The 15,773-nt window shown below is 38.4% G+C and overlaps 2 protein-coding genes across 2 annotated transcripts in view; one reads left to right on the top strand and one right to left on the bottom strand.

Moving 5' to 3' along the window:
• GFM1 (G elongation factor mitochondrial 1) overlaps positions 1 to 15,773 on the bottom strand; it is a 52,856-nt gene that overhangs the window by 12,544 nt on the left and 24,539 nt on the right. Inside the window, exons 10-13 of the mRNA XM_040247666.1 lie at positions 14,750 to 14,851; positions 13,386 to 13,442; positions 10,747 to 10,884; positions 9,578 to 9,660 (exon numbers count right to left, since the gene is read on the bottom strand). Coding sequence (XP_040103600.1) covers positions 9,578 to 9,660; positions 10,747 to 10,884; positions 13,386 to 13,442; positions 14,750 to 14,851 — 380 coding nt within the window. The remainder of the gene's footprint in view (positions 1 to 9,577; positions 9,661 to 10,746; positions 10,885 to 13,385; positions 13,443 to 14,749; positions 14,852 to 15,773) is intronic.
• On the top strand, positions 1,260 to 9,550 carry LXN (latexin). The gene is made up of 6 exons (XM_040247688.1): positions 1,260 to 2,239; positions 3,513 to 3,575; positions 4,932 to 5,109; positions 5,411 to 5,547; positions 8,882 to 8,944; positions 9,209 to 9,550. The coding sequence occupies exons 1-6, from the start codon at positions 2,111 to 2,113 to the stop codon at positions 9,305 to 9,307; spliced, it is 669 nt and encodes a 222-aa protein (XP_040103622.1). The 5' UTR covers positions 1,260 to 2,110; the 3' UTR covers positions 9,308 to 9,550.

Here is a 15,773-nt window from a genome sequence, read left to right as displayed (position 1 = left end):
GGAGAAGGAAACAGCTACCCACTCCAGTGTTCTTGCCTGGAGAATTCCATAGACAGAGGAGCCTGGCAGTTTACAGTCCATGGGGTTCAGACATGACTGAGCAATAATATAATATTTTTAAAAGAACATTAATGTGTGTTTTTAGCAAATAAACGCCTGATATTTTCTGTCACCCAGCACCTCTATTACTAGCCTTGATCTACAGAGATGGTAATTACATTCTTAAAGCTTCAAACTGGTGACTTTGGAGGGCTCACATACCATATTTCTCACAACTCTAACTGGTAATAACACAGGAGATGTTAACTAGCTGCATGTGAAACTTTAAAATTTCATTTTCAGCAAAAAGATCTATGTAATTAGAATGTATTTCACCACTCTTTCTTGGGCACTATCAAAGGAGCACATAATTCACACAACTATTAAGAACACACACAAACAACTATCTAAGAGGTTGGCTGTTAGATGAATGAGTCACTGGCCCCTCCATCAAAAGAAGGAAAACAGCTTTCAATTTTTCAGAAAAAGCCTTGAGGAGAAACGAAACCCTTTCTTTCTCTAGTTACCTGACAGCTGTTGGCTAATATAACTAGAAAGGATGAGAATGCCTTACTACCTACTATTCTTAAAAAAAAAAAATCTATTTACTCCAAAGACTTTATTAATAAATAAATTTAAAAGGGTATTTGAAGAACACAGTACAAATACATTAAAATTTTTTTTTTTGTTTAAAGCAACACAACATATATATCTACCCAAAGAACCTTTAAAATCCATTTTGGGAAAAATACCTAAGAATCTTTATTTCTAAACCAACAAGCTACAGTGTCAGTTTGGTTACATATCTGAAGAAAACTAATCTTAGCTGCCAGTTCAATAGCACTTCTTAAGAACAGTCTACAGTGCCTTTGAAGGTGACAGAAAAAGGTAATTAAGAGACCTGGAGAGTAGAAACGCACTGACTACTAAGTTTGTGCTTCCTTAAGGAGCTTTTAAAAACTGCTTTTGTCAGAAGTACTTAAATGTAGGGCCTTGTATAAACTCGGTTTTAAACTATGTTTTAATCCTCTTTCAAAGTGATCTAGAAAGTTGGAAGCACGGTGTGATCAAAATCTTATCTTTCTAAGATTAGCAAAGGAAGAGAAGGGTCCAAGTATCTTTTAAAATTCCCCTGCCCTAAATTACATAATCCTCCAAATTAATGCTATTGCTCGCTGCTGCTGCTGCTGCTGCTGCTAAGTCGCTTCAGTCATGTCCGACTCTGTGCGAACCCAGAGACGGCAGCCCACCAGGCTCCCCCGTCCCTGGGATTCTCCAGGCAAGAACACGGGAGTGGGTTGCTATTTCCCTCTCCAATGCATGAAAGTGAAAAGTGAAAGTGAAGTCGCTCAGTCGTGTCCGACTCCTAGCGACCCCATGGACTGCAGCCTACCAGGCTCCTCCGCCCATGGGATTTGCCAGGCAAGAGTACTGGAGTGGGGTGCCATTGCTTGCAGTCTTTCAAACCCTGACTTGGGCAGAACTGAGCAAGCTTGTTCCTGGAAAGGAGAGGGAAAAGAAGGAATCACAATGACTCACTACCAGGAGCTCCTCTGGACTTTGCCCCGAGCCTGACACTGGATGGTGGATAAAGAAGTTGCTCCAGTCTGCAAGTGAAGCAACCAGACTTTTTTCACGGAGAGGAAACTTGAAGCCCCAGAAGCGACGCTGCAGTAAGGCAAAAGCCGAAAAGCCCGTCCCCGCGCTTCTGTTAAAGTTAATAAAAGGAAGGATGTAGTCCCGGACAACCCACCCCACGCCCCCGCCCCGATTCCCTCCCTACCCCCACTTAAAGGAAGAGGGGGCTCTCAGTGCAGGAACCGGAGAGCAATTGCAGGCGGCAGCAGGGCGGGGCTCCACAAGGGGCCCTGGCAGGAGCCAGCTCCCAGGCAGCTGCTTTCAAAATCTGAAGGAGGGAAGGAAGAGAGAGCGGGAAGGAGCTGGTGACCCCGCCCCAGCCCACGCCCAGGCCCAAGACTGCGGGAGGACTTTTCCGGCTGGGGTACCCAGCAGCAGGCAGGACGGGGACCGGGACGCGGACGCTCGCAATCCCAGACAACACTCAGCAAGAATGGAAATCCCTCCGACCCACTACCCGGCCGCCAGGGCGGCCTCGGTGGTAGAGAGCTGCATCAACTACCAGCAAGGGACTCCCCACAAGGTATTTCTGGTGCAGACAGTCAAACAAGCCAGCCTGGAGGTGAGTCAGGCAGAGGGCGGTGGGGCACCGGCGAGCGTTCCCTCCATTCCCTCCGCTCCCTGCTCGTCTGCTCCCAACTCCCCCAGACACCATGCCTGTTTCGGGTCTCACTGCTGCCGTCTCTCTAAAGAAGCTGGTGATTCTGGCATTTCTCTAGTCTCTGGGGGCAGCCCCGGGGCTGTTTATTGTTTTCACAGGGAAACACACACTGATAGTTTTTATGGGCACTATTATAAGGAAATGGATAAATGTTCTCAGTTTGGGGCGACTTCTCCCCTTTCCCCAAGTGAAACCTACAAGAACCATTTTCAAAAGTTTCTTAAAACTGGTACCATGTTTCTCATCTACTGCTCCAATCTGGACCAACAAAAGCTCTGGTCTTGCCTAAGACTCTTCATTGCCTAAATTTTAAGACCAATTGTTCATTTAGCCAAAACGAAGGGTAAACAAACAAACAAACAACAGAAACTGACAAAACGGAGTCAGAGTGAAGGAACCGTGGGCTGAAGCTTCACTTCAACCACCCAAACACTACTGCTATTGACTGCTGTGAGTGATGGGCTCTCTCTGGCCAACGGGTTAAATTAAGTGCTATGCTTAAGACCTTAGCAAGCACTAAGCTTGTTTCCATTTTACTGAAATCTAATGGATCTGACAGAAGTTTAACTGCTAACAGTCTGTAAGAGCTAACAGGGAGTACATATTTCAAAACCACACCAGGTAACATAATTAGGTATAAACTTTGAATTGTATCTTGATTCAAAAGTGAAGTACCTAAATGTTTGTCTTACTGTTATAAAATTCATTAAAGTCTCATTCTGCAGGTCCACTAATACACAAGGAAAAGCAATACTTAACATCTCTAATCACTTTGCAGTAATCTGCCTCAAAATGGAATTCTGCTTGGAGGCTTTATGAAAAATCTTTTCAGTGGGTATCCTATTTGTCATCTTTAGAATTAAAAATGTTAAAATTTCTTATGTGGAACTCAGGGTCACGGATCCAGATGTCAGCGTTTTATGATGATTGAAAGTGAATTATAACTGATTATATATGCTTTTATCCCACTCTTGTTCTCATCCACAATAACCCTGCTTAGACGTCACACACACGGTGACATGCCTTGCTCAAGGTCTAAGACTAGTCATTTACCTCCAAAAGTCAGCTTACCCCAGCCTCATCAGAAGAGAATGGATTCCTCTAACAATATAAAGATTTTTTGTTGTTGTTATTATATATTTCTTGTTATAAAAACACATTTTATTAATTTTAGGATATTCCAGGAAGGGGACATAAGTACCGCCTTAAATTTTCTGTGGAAGAAATTATCCAAAAAGTAAGTGAAATATCCTTTATTATGAAATAAAATTTGATTCCTAACATTCCAGGTCACCTCTGCTGATCAAATCATAGGATTGATTTGGTTTTTTGGTTTTTTTTTTTTTTTGAGAAAAAGTTGTGAAATTCCTGCCTCAAAAAAAAAAAAAAAAAAGATCACCATACAAGGGTTTTACTTGTGTATTCTGAGATACACTTAGTGTTTCTATTGAGCTATTTAGAAGAGGCTCTAGATTCTTCAATACGAATAAATTTCCTTTGAAAATGTTATATATGCATAGGTTAGTGTGAATTTATGCCTAATATGAAGTGAAATAATTAACTCTCTAATCATCACTTAGGTATTTTTTATTTGTTTCATTCTGTTTCTTTTATTTAAAGAAAGCAAGTGCTTTTAGTTATTTATGAGCCAACAGAAACGCCAACTGATACCACTGTGTTCAGATTAGAATCCTTCAGTAAAGGAGCAGGGACAATTTTAAAAATTATACACCTATCAAATTATTAACAAGACAAACTTAAAAGGAAGGAACTGCCACTTGTACCATAACCATCTTGAAATTTTATTTTATTTTATTTTATTTTTTTTTTATTTTTTTTTTTTCATCTTGAAATTTTAAAAAGCTTGCCCATTTGTTAAGCATAACTAAGAGATACAGGCTAACATAGAGAGATCCACTAAAAGGCATCTGAGCTGCTAGATGAATATTCATCTTTATAAAGCAGAACCAATGCTACAATTTTCTCATTTTACATCTGGATACAGACTGAAGAATCTGAGTTTGAGAAAATTTTTGTTATTTCAGGAGGAGAGAAGAATAGAATGACTTAGTAAAGTCAGACTAAAATCTGCCTTAGAGATGGACTTCCCATTACTACTGAAATACATTCAAAGTTTTCAATGAATTTACAAGATTATGAGACTTTATAAGTTATAAACGAAGTTACCTATTTTAGCTACCTCTAAGAAAACTGACTTCCCTAGTGGCTCATATGGTAAAGCGTCTGCCTACAATGCAGGAGACCTGGGTTCAATCCCTGGGTTGGGAAGATCCCCTGGAGAAGGAAATGGCAACCCACTCTAGTACTCTTGCTTGGAAAATCCCATAGACGGAGGAGCCTGGTAGGCTACAGTCCACAGGGTCGCAAAGAGTTGGACACAACTGAGCAAGTTCACTTCAAGAAAATTACTGGGCAACCATAAATTAGATACCTCTGAAATAGGCACATTCAAGTCCAGTCTGAAGTAATACCATAAGGGGGACAATGCTTTAAAGGTTCTATCTCAAAGAATAATAATTAATAATGGATGTCCATCTACATGTAAAGATCTTTTGCAAAATATTTCAAACAGGAAGTTACAGTGAACTGCACAGCTGAAGTACTGTACCCTCCAATGGGACAAGATACTGCACCAGAAGTCAACTTCACATTTGAAGGAGAAATTGGAAAAAACCCAGATGAAGAAGATAACACATTTTATCAAAGACTCAAGTCCATGAAGGAACCACTAGAAGCACGAAATATTCCAGGTATATAAACATATAGCATACGAAAATATTTTTTCAATTTTAAAAACAGTATCAATTTACCTGTGCTCAAAATTGTTAAGATGTTTGCATTATGCTGGAAATAAATTGACTTCCACAAAAATATTCATTACTAATCTAATTTAACAACAAAAAAAGGCCTTAGGACTTTATAGACATAGCTTAATTACTTTCTGCACACATTTGAAGAAATGTAAGAAATGACTTAGAATTTACATTTTAAAAGGTTAATACCCTCTATGTAAAATAAGTCCATTTATCATATAAATATTTCCTTCACCAGACAGTTTTGGAAATGTACCTCCAGAAATGAAGCCAGTTCGACATTTAGCCTGGGTTGCCAGTGGTTATATAATATGGCAAAATTCTACTGAAAATACATGGTATAAAATGGCAAAAATTCAAACTGTCAAGCAAGTGGTAAGTAATGTCTATAAAATACACTCTAAATAGGTTCACTATTTATAAAAGATGTCATAATTCATGATGGAATAAATAGTGCCCCTTTAGTCATTTTGTATTTAAAGTAGTGAACTCAGTATTTGAAGGAGAGGTCAGTTATCAAGGCTGGAGAAGGTGAAGCTGAAGATTCAAGAGTGAAGTCTTCAGTTATAATTTGGCAATGGTTTTTGTGTGCCGCTTAATACAGATAATTTCCTTAGGCAGCCTAAGTTTTGTGTTCTGATTACTATAATCATATGATACTGAAACTACCTCTGCTTTTTTCCTCTCCTCAAATGTTAGTGCCAGAGCTAGATACAGGGTTGCCATTTTCCCACCTGGATCTGCCAAAATAAAATATTAGCATCTCAGTCTCTGTGAAGCTTGCTGCACACAAATGTCTTTGATAACCCATTCAGTCATAACTGCCTGCCTCTGATCTTGTTTGTTGCTTAACCATGTTGCTAGCATGTACTTTAAGTCTGATAGAACTACTCCAAACTGCCTCTTTCTAGACCTTAAAGAGATTAAAACAAATTGAGTTTAGCTTTATTAAGAGGTTTAAAAGAAAAAAAAATATGTCAACTAGTAGTATTTAATGGAATGCAAGAAAAAGATTCTGTAAGAGAAAAGCAGTTTCCATTGGCTTATCTCAGTTTGTTGATAACAAACTGCAAGAAAGCTGGAGCACCTTTACTCCACAAACTTTTGCAACTACTTATTAGAAACTTTTGGGCTAGATCACACATAAGTAACCTTCCTGATCTTTCAGTTCAGTTCAGTTCAGTCGCGTCCGATTCTTTGCAACCCCATGAATCGGCAGCACGCCAGGCCTCCTGTCCATCACCAACTCCCGGAGTTTACTCAGACGCACGTCCATCGAGTCAGTGATGCCATCCAGCCATCTCATCCTCTGCCGTCCCCTTCTCCTCCTGCCCCCAATCCCTCCCAGCATCAGGGTCTTTTCCAATGAGTCACTCTTTGCATGAGGTGGCCAAAGTACTGGAGTTTCAGCTTTAGCATCATTCCTTCCAATGAACAACCAGGACCGATCTCCTTTAGGATGGACTGGTTGGATCTCCTTGCAGTCCAAGGGACTCTCAAGAGTCTTCTCCAACACCACAGTTCAAGAGCATCAATTCTTTGGCGTTCAGCTTTCTTCACAGTCCAACTCTCACATCCATACATGAACACAGGAAAAACCATAGCCTTGACTAGTTGGACCTTTGTAGGCAAAGAAATGTCTTTGGTTTTTAATATGCTATCTAGGTTGGTCATAACTTTCCTTCCAAGGAGTAAGTGTCTTTTAATTTCATGGTTGCAATCACCATCTGCAGTGATTTTGGAGCCCCCCAAAATAAATTCTAACACTGTTTCCACATCTATTTGCCATGAAGTGATGGGACCAGATGCCATGATCTTCATTTTCTGAATGTTGAGCTTTAAGCCAACTTTTTCACTCTCCTCTTTCACTTTCATCAAGAGGCTCTTAATTAACTTTCTGCCATAAGGGTGGTGTCATCTGCATATCTGAGGTTACTGATATTTCTCCCAGCAATCTTGATTCCAGCTTGTGTTTCTTCCAGCCCAGCATTTCTCATGATGTACTCTGCACAGAAGTTAAATAAGCAGGGTGACAATATACAGCCTTGATGCACTCCTTTTCCTATTTGAAACCAGTCACTTGTTCCATGTCCAGTTCTAACTGTTGCTTCCTGACCTGCATATAGGTTTCTCCAGAGGCAGATCAGGTGGTCTGGTATTCCCATCTCTTTCAGAATTTTCCAGTTTATTGTGATCCACACAGTCAAAGGCTTTGGCATAGTCAATAACGCAGAAATAGATGTTTATCTGGAACTCTCTTGCTTTTTCCATGATCCAGCGGATGTTGCCAATTTGATCTCTGGTTCCTCTGCCTTTTCTAAAACCAGCTTGAACATCAGGAAGTTCATGGTTCACGTACTGCTGAAGCCTGACTTGGAGAATTTTGAGCATTACTTTACTAGCGTGTGAGATGAGTACAATTGTGTGGTAGTTGGAGCATTCTTTGGCACTGTCTTTCTTTGGGATTGGAATGAAAACTGACCTTTACCTGTCCTGTGTCCACTGCTGAGTTTTCTAAATTTGCTGGCATATTGAGTGCAGCACTTTCACAGCATCATCTGTCAGGATTTGAAATAGCTCAACTGGAATTCCATCACCTCCGCTAACTTTGTTTGTAGTAATGCTTCCTAAGGCCCACTTGACTTCACCATCCAGGATGTCTGGCTCTAGATGAGTGATCACACCATCGTGATTATCTTGGTTGTGAAGGTCTTTTTTGTATAGTTCTTCTGTGTATTCTTGCCACCTCGTCTTAATATCTTTTGCTTCTGTTAGGTCCATACCATTTCTGTCCTTTATCGAGCATGTCTTACCTTATCCTTAAAGGACTTTCTTTGTTGATATAGTCAATAGGGATTGTTTCAAGAGACTATAAAGAGAGAATACTTTTATTCAACCCTAGGGCAATCTTTATAATTACTGTTAACCAAAGGAGCCACAGGATTTTTCGATGCCTCATTATAAGCGTTTAAGAGCCTTGTTTAAAGTACAGCAAATTTCTGATGATCAAGGTTTGAAACTGTTTAGATAACGATATATCTGTGTAGTTGATGGTATACTTTAGATGCCCAAAGCAGTAGACAGCATAGATCAAAGCTTTAGTTACAAAATCAAATATTACATTATATTATTTTCAGTTTTTTAAAAGAGAATTTCTATTATAAAATTGGTTTTCTTTAGTGTAAACACTCATTTCAGCTGTTTATCCCTTAAACATCAATGGAAATATTAAGGAATCTTAAATGACAAATTACAGACTGTAATATTCTAAAATGTTCAAATTATAGATGATAATGTTATGAGTTCCATGACTCAGAAACTAAAAACAGAAAGGGTAAATGATTTATACAGTAAGGAATGAAAAAAGAAAAAAAAGATTTTAAAACATAGTTTTAAAGAAATTTTATTTGTAAGAGAATAGTTTTTCTGCCAGGCCAAATAAATTATGACATTCAATTTGTAATTTTTTTTGGCTGTGCTATGTGGCACGTAGAATCTTAGTTCCCTGACCAGGGATTGAACCCATGCCCCTGCAGTGGATGCGTGGAGTCCTAAATACTGGACTGCCAGGGAATTCCATAACATTCAATTTTTAATTTTACTTAAGTATTATCATCATCTACTAATGAAAACTGATTTTTAAAATTAAAATGTACTTTTTGCCAATGATACTAAGTTTAAAATGCCAGGTTTTTATTTTTTATTATAGCAAAGAAATGATGACTTCATCGAGTTAGACTACACTATTCTTCTTCATGACATTGCATCTCAGGTATAGTATCATTTACCATTATTTAATGTCACTTTGGAAATTGAGACTCACTTTGTAGCCTCAGTGTATGCCTTGTTAATTTTGACTAAATCAGAATTCATGTAAATTCAAATAGGCACCAGATTGAAGTATATTACCACTTGTAGCAATTTAACTTATGTTATCTTTATGAGGACTGTTTTGTCTCCAACAGAACATAAGTCCAACTGTTTTCGTAAATGTTTTTATTAACTTTATCACAGCATTAGTTTCTTTTACTTGCAGGAGATTATTCCTTGGCAAATGCAAGTTCTCTGGCATCCACAATATGGTACTAAAGTAAAACATAATAGCCGTCTGCCAAAGGAAGCACAATTGGAATAAACGAAGACCATAACATTGGATTAAGTGTAAACGTGCTTGTTAACGATGACCTGTATACCAGTCTTCATTGATATCTAGCTTAAGGGGTTAGACAAATCCCAGAAGAGTCATTATCTATAAATGGCCTGATTACAGTACAGAACTATATCCTTCCATAATAAAGAGCATCACAGTGTAAAGTGTCTTATCAACAGTAACAGTGCCGTGATACCCCTAATAAAACCTTTTAATTCCAGCCTCATAGCTTGTTTCATCATGTTGGATACTTACGGAACAGGGGCCGTAATGGTCTCTCTGAAAGCAACTTTTGGCTTTCCTGTGATACAAGGACAGCCATATTCTCTTTCCATTCGCTAAAAAGAACAAGAGAGATCTTTTTTGATATATTTAAATTAAAAAATAATAAACTAAAAGAAGAAAAATCCTAAGAGTCTTAATTACCTTAGGAGGATTCATTTAAAAGTGAAAGTGTTAGTCACTCAGTCATGTCTGACTCTTTGTGACCCCACAGACTGTAGCCCATCAGGCTCCTCTGTCCATGGGATTCTCCAGGCAAGAATACTGGAGTGGGCTGCCATTCCCTTCTTCAGGGAATCAGGGAATTTTCCCAACCCAGGGATCAAACCCAGGGGTTTCCTGTATTGCAGGCAGATGCTTTACCATCTGAGACACCAGAGAAGGTTATGATGAGCAAATAATAAATCTAAAATCACTTAAGTACCTTATGAGGATAAATACATTACAAACTTTTATAGATTTTATATGAACAAATTCTAATTTAGACTGATTAACTTACACTTACCTCTGGTTAATCTACTAAAACTTTATCTCTGCTCCATTTTATTACATATTCATTGGAATGGTATATGGATCTATTGTCAGAATTTTCTACTATCTCAACTTCAGAGATATAATCACAACCAGAATTTTTAATCATAAGTCAGATATATTAAATAAGTCATATATATTTTTATCTCATTCATATACACATAAGACCTTTCCTAGGAAAGTAGGGTCTCCCATCTACCCATTTGTTTATCTACATTATATTGATCTTCAAGTACTGACTTGAGAAGAAAACAGGTAAGAAATGGCCTGGAGAGTGAGTACTGGTGGGCTGACTTTCTCAGCAGGTTTCTCCCTGAGGTTGTCCCCCTAAGGCTGAGACCTTAGGGATATACTTGACCCAAAGAACCATGACCTAGGTATGGATGGATGGTCTGACTGCAATCTTTTACAAATAAAAAGCTTTAGAGATCAAAAGTAATTAATTAGTAACAGATAGTAGAAGATGCAGTGTACCACATCTGGATAAAAAACCAGAGTGAAGATTGAAGAACCACTATTAGTTTACGACCATTAGACTGAGAATTCTTGACTTTTACACTCTTAAAACACAACATAAATGAAGTGACTTTAACTTCTTTATTATTCACTACCTGAGCATAGATTTCCAGGTGTAATTCTCCCATTCCAGATACAACTGTCTCTTTGCTCTCAGTGTCAAAGTGGACTTTAAATGTGGGATCTTCTCTTGTAAATCTGCCAATACCTTTTGAAAATTTTTCCAGATCATTCTTAAAAAAAAAAAACACACACACATTATACATTGTACTAAGCATGATAAGCAATGAAACTGTTAAAAGAATCTGACTGAATGAAATCAAATATATGGGCAGTTAAATAAAAATGATCTACCATTTAAGTTCTTCATGCTATTTTAATATATGAGCTTGGATACCACACAAGAGAGCAAGGAACAGCTAACTTACACAATTTTCTTTTCACACCAAGATTCAAGAGTCTTAAGACTTAACTATGCCCTTTCCCATGGACAAAATCTCTCCATTTGTGGAAAACTCCCCATAAAACAGAAAGTAGAATCTGTGTTAGAGTTTAGAAATCCTAAACCAAAGGACTGGTTGAGGCTGTAATCAACTGTAACTGTGTTACAGTTTAGAAATCCTAAATCAAAGAAATCAGCATGGTCACCAAGACTCTAGGTTCGAGAGGACAGTTAAGACCAGCAAATGCACACTGACATCTCCATTTCCAAATAATCTACCTGGATGTAGTGTGATGTACCTCTATCCTCCTTAGATGTTAATTCCTTATGTGGTAAGCAGAATGGTGTTCTTTAAAGGCATGCCCCATTCCCCCCAAATCTGTGACTGTTACCTGATAAAAGGGACTCTGTGGATGTGATTAAGGGTACAGACTCTTCAGATGGGGAGACTATCATGAATAATCTGGACAGGTCCAATGTAATTGCATGAGACTTGAAAAATGGAAGAGGAATGAAGAAGGGCAGTTGAGAGATAACCGGGAAATAACAGGAGATATCGGAAGCATGAGAGGGGCTCATTTCACTGTTGCTGGCACTGAAGACAGGACAAAGGGGGCTACGAGCAGCCTCTACAAGCTAGGAATGACCCTCAGATGACAGCACGGAAATCTCAGGTCCCACAGCAAGCAGCTGAATTCTGCCAACAATCTAAGCAAGCAAGGAACCAAACTGTCCCCCAAAGCCTCCAAGAAAGGAACACAATCTTGCCAATACTTGATTTTATCGCATTAAGAACTGTAATTGTGACCTATACAACTGAAAATAATACATTTGTACTGTTTTTAAGCCACTAAGTTTTTGCTAATTTCTTATGGCAGCAATAGAAAATTAACAAGCCCTGAATCACCAGTGTTAACAGCCACATACATAGCTAAAGAGGTGTTAATGTGTTTTGTTTATGTTATCTGGAATTCTAACCACAAGGCTGCGAGGTAGAATTATCCCCATTTTACAGGTGAGGAAGCTAGGTACAGAGAAGTCAAGTGACTTGCTCAAGGCCACCCAGCTAACTAGGAGTAAATCTTAAGTTAGCCTACCTCCAAAGTCTTTTCCCTTTTCTCCACTACTGAGATTCAGGGTTTTATGCAGGGTTTCATTATTTGATTTGTATTAACTCCAGCAAGCAGACAACCCTGAGACACCAAAAAGCTTTTTGAATATTGATCCATTTGATTTCCATCCATTATTGTGAACTATCAACAGTAAAATGTCTACATAAACTCTGAATTTAGGAATAAAGAATAATATTTTTAAGTTCTAGTCCTTTGTCTTCCAAAGGGAAAAGCAACCAATTTGGCAAAGAACTTGGAACAAACTGGCCTATCACTGTGGTAAGATGTAAGGTTCGACTTGTTTCAAATTTCTGAGATGGAGTGACTGAATGTTTCTTGCCACCTCGACATTCTTTTTTCTGTAATTTGAGAAGGAAAATCTCAAATGAAGATGAAGCAGTAGCTGTTAATATATCCATAAGACAATAAATCAGAACATGTTCTATAATGATAGTACCTAGATGACAAGATATCATAAAATGTTCACTCAATGCATAAATGAATTAATTTCAATATGGCACATTAACATGACAGTTATGAATATAACTTAAGAACTAAACAATTATGGTTCAAGATCAGGACTAATTTCAGTGACAAGTTATGCAAACACAGAACCTATTCAAGCAATTTTGGCTGAAAAGCTAAATGACATGAAATACAATCATAAAACTGTTATATCTGAAAGTGAGTCAAAACAGTCTTATTTGCAGGCCTTCCATGTTATAATCAGACATTTACTGCGTAACTACCATAGATGTGGAGATGTACTATAATCCATGAGGCAATTACTTGATGCAATTTTCTATTGTTCTTTACAGTGAGGTTCTTCTGCAATTTAGGACAAATGCCCCGGTTTCCTCTTTTCTCTCTCTTATGATCTGCATCTAGGAAGTTACTTAGACTTACCATTCTGGAGCCAATGACATACCTTTACTACAGTAAGAGTTATAAAGCACAGTCTTATGAATACATTAAAACCATCAACTTCTTCAAATATTCTGAGGAGTACTTACTAATAATAGACTGGTAAATTTTAAAAGATGATTTGAATACCAGAAAAGGACACAGAATCCATAAGAGTGCTTATGGTCACCACAAGACACCATATGCATTGTGGAGACAGGTGAAAATGAGCTCAAGGTTTTACTGTGATTTACTACATGCTAAATCAAACTCCTACCTTGTTAGATGGCTTCATTGCTATTGAAATGACAGGATCAGGAACATGAATTGACTCCTAAAATATTTTTAAAAGAACAGACAAGAATTCAAATACAGTACTGTATATGTCAGAGATGGATTAATTTTAATGTTCTTTACAGCAGAAAAAAACTATAGTCAACATCTTTAAGGCAGACAAAATATATCTTGCTCTACTTTTCATTAAATGATGAATATATTAATATATAAATAAAGGTTATACTGCAATCATTGATAAGAGAAGCAGAGAAAGGGACTAGATTCTTCATACATACGATATCTCATTTAACTAGTCACAACTCTGAGAGGCAGATGGATTTTATTATCCCCATTTTACAAATAAAATAATTAAAGGGTTGGCAAGAAAATTGAATAACTTGGTCAAGGGCCAGCGGTAGCACAGGGCAGAAGTAAAGCTCTGACCAAGGTCTATTTGCTTCAAAGCTTGAGCACTTCCTACAACCTCCAGTCCCTTCATACTGCTAATGACGTTTAGAGAAAGTCTCATCAATAATACTTATTAAAAAGTCCACTTGTTGAAACTGATTTTTGTAGTGTCCTAACTCCACATGTAAAACCACAGACATTGGAGAATATTAAACAAAAAAGCTAAATTATAAAATTTAGAATTCATCATATGATATAGGAGCTATTACAGAGATCATCTGTTAGGGCTGGACAAGTTCGTATATATAAACAACCTACTGTAAGCTCCTATCCCCTTTGTACTCATATTCTTCCTTTACTGAATTCAGGGGAGGAAGCACCCTCATGAACACATGGTCATACTGTAGAAGAGCCGCCCTCCTGTGGGGGCAAAAAGGGGGCGGGAGTGAAGGGGACTGAAAGGCAGGAAGTGCCCTGAGCATACTCTCCTAGTTGCATCCTGCCTGCAGAGCACAGTTCTGGTCTGTCATGCAATTCCCCTGAGTCCAGCCTAAATGTTACAGTCTGCTCTTATGGTTCTCTAGGAGACTGAGGGAGGCATCCTCTCTCCAGCTGTGAGTTATTAAGGAAGGAGCAGTTGGCTGGGACCAGCCTGATGATGGTGACAGCAACCGGAGATGCACCCACAATGGGGAGGAATCACAGCCACACAGTCCACGTTACCTAGTGGAGATTTTCCCTCCATGCTAAACCTTGGAGGACTGTGGAATGATTTTACTGAGAAAAATCAGGTAAGTTAGCTAACACAGGGCACTTGTTCAGTTGACATTAAAAGAGCCACAGCCAATCTACACTTGATGCCTGTGGCACTCAATGAAAACTTCTGTTTTTCTGAAGTACCAAAATATACATTTTTGAAATGCAAGTGATAAACAGCTTTGAAGTTAAATGACTTACCATAGAAAGGCCGCTATTATCTTTGTTTGTGAATGTGTCTCCACTGGCACAGTCAATGCCGAACAATGCACAGATGTCTCCAGCAAACACTTCCTCAACATCCTAAAGAAATAATACAAAATGATACTTGCAAGTAATTCAAATCTGTACATAATCACTAAAAAGTAACTGCACAATAAACACACTGTGCACAAACAAACATGCCAGAATCTCACCGTGAATTCCACAAAGAATTAGATAGAATCAATGCAATACCAACAATCAACCATGGTGAGATACACCTTCAACAGGGCTCTTATTTAAACCACATCTCAACTGGCAAGATTCTACTGTAAATGGAAACTCAGAACACAGCATCTTTACTTGGAGGATCTGCTGTACCAACAGAACACAGAGCCTCATGGTTCTAAAGTTATTCCTATAGAATTAAAAAGTATGTAGTACTATACGTGCTGCCATTGTCTAACACGGAAATGTGTATGACAAAGGCATACACGGAAAACTTGCAAAGGAAGTTCTGAAAACAAAGGCAGGAGATGTAAGCAGTTAAGAAAACAGGAAATCTAAGAATAAAGCACTGGGGCCTCTAAACTTCCTAGTCTTTGTCCTTTTAAATTAACAGTTCATTCATAACAGCTGTGGCTGTGAATGAGCAAGTGTGTGCTACAGGGATCCTTCTGGCCCATGAAACAGCTGTGACAATCACTAATCCCTCTAGCCTGCCCCCTGCTGCCTATTTCAAAAACAATGATGTCTAATTTTGAAAGACTGTCTATTCATTTTCCAGGAGATACAACACTTATGGACGCCAAAAATGTCCACCATAAGATTTTGCTTAGACTAATAAATTTCTCTAGGAATAACAGAGCTGAACTGGGAAAGGGTGCAAGGAGAAAACAATCTCCTCCTGTACTTGGTATTCCTGCCAACGCTTAACCCTGTGGACCACAGAAGGCTAGGACAGGTTCAGAGCCAATTCAAGAAGTCAAATCATAAGCCAAAGTTTATCTCCCAGACTAGGCCT

This window comes from Oryx dammah, unplaced genomic scaffold (assembly GCF_014754425.2).
Source record: "Oryx dammah isolate SB20612 unplaced genomic scaffold, SCBI_Odam_1.1 HiC_scaffold_2, whole genome shotgun sequence".
NCBI lineage: Eukaryota > Metazoa > Chordata > Mammalia > Artiodactyla > Bovidae > Oryx > Oryx dammah.
This window is presented reverse-complemented; position numbering and strand designations above follow the sequence as displayed.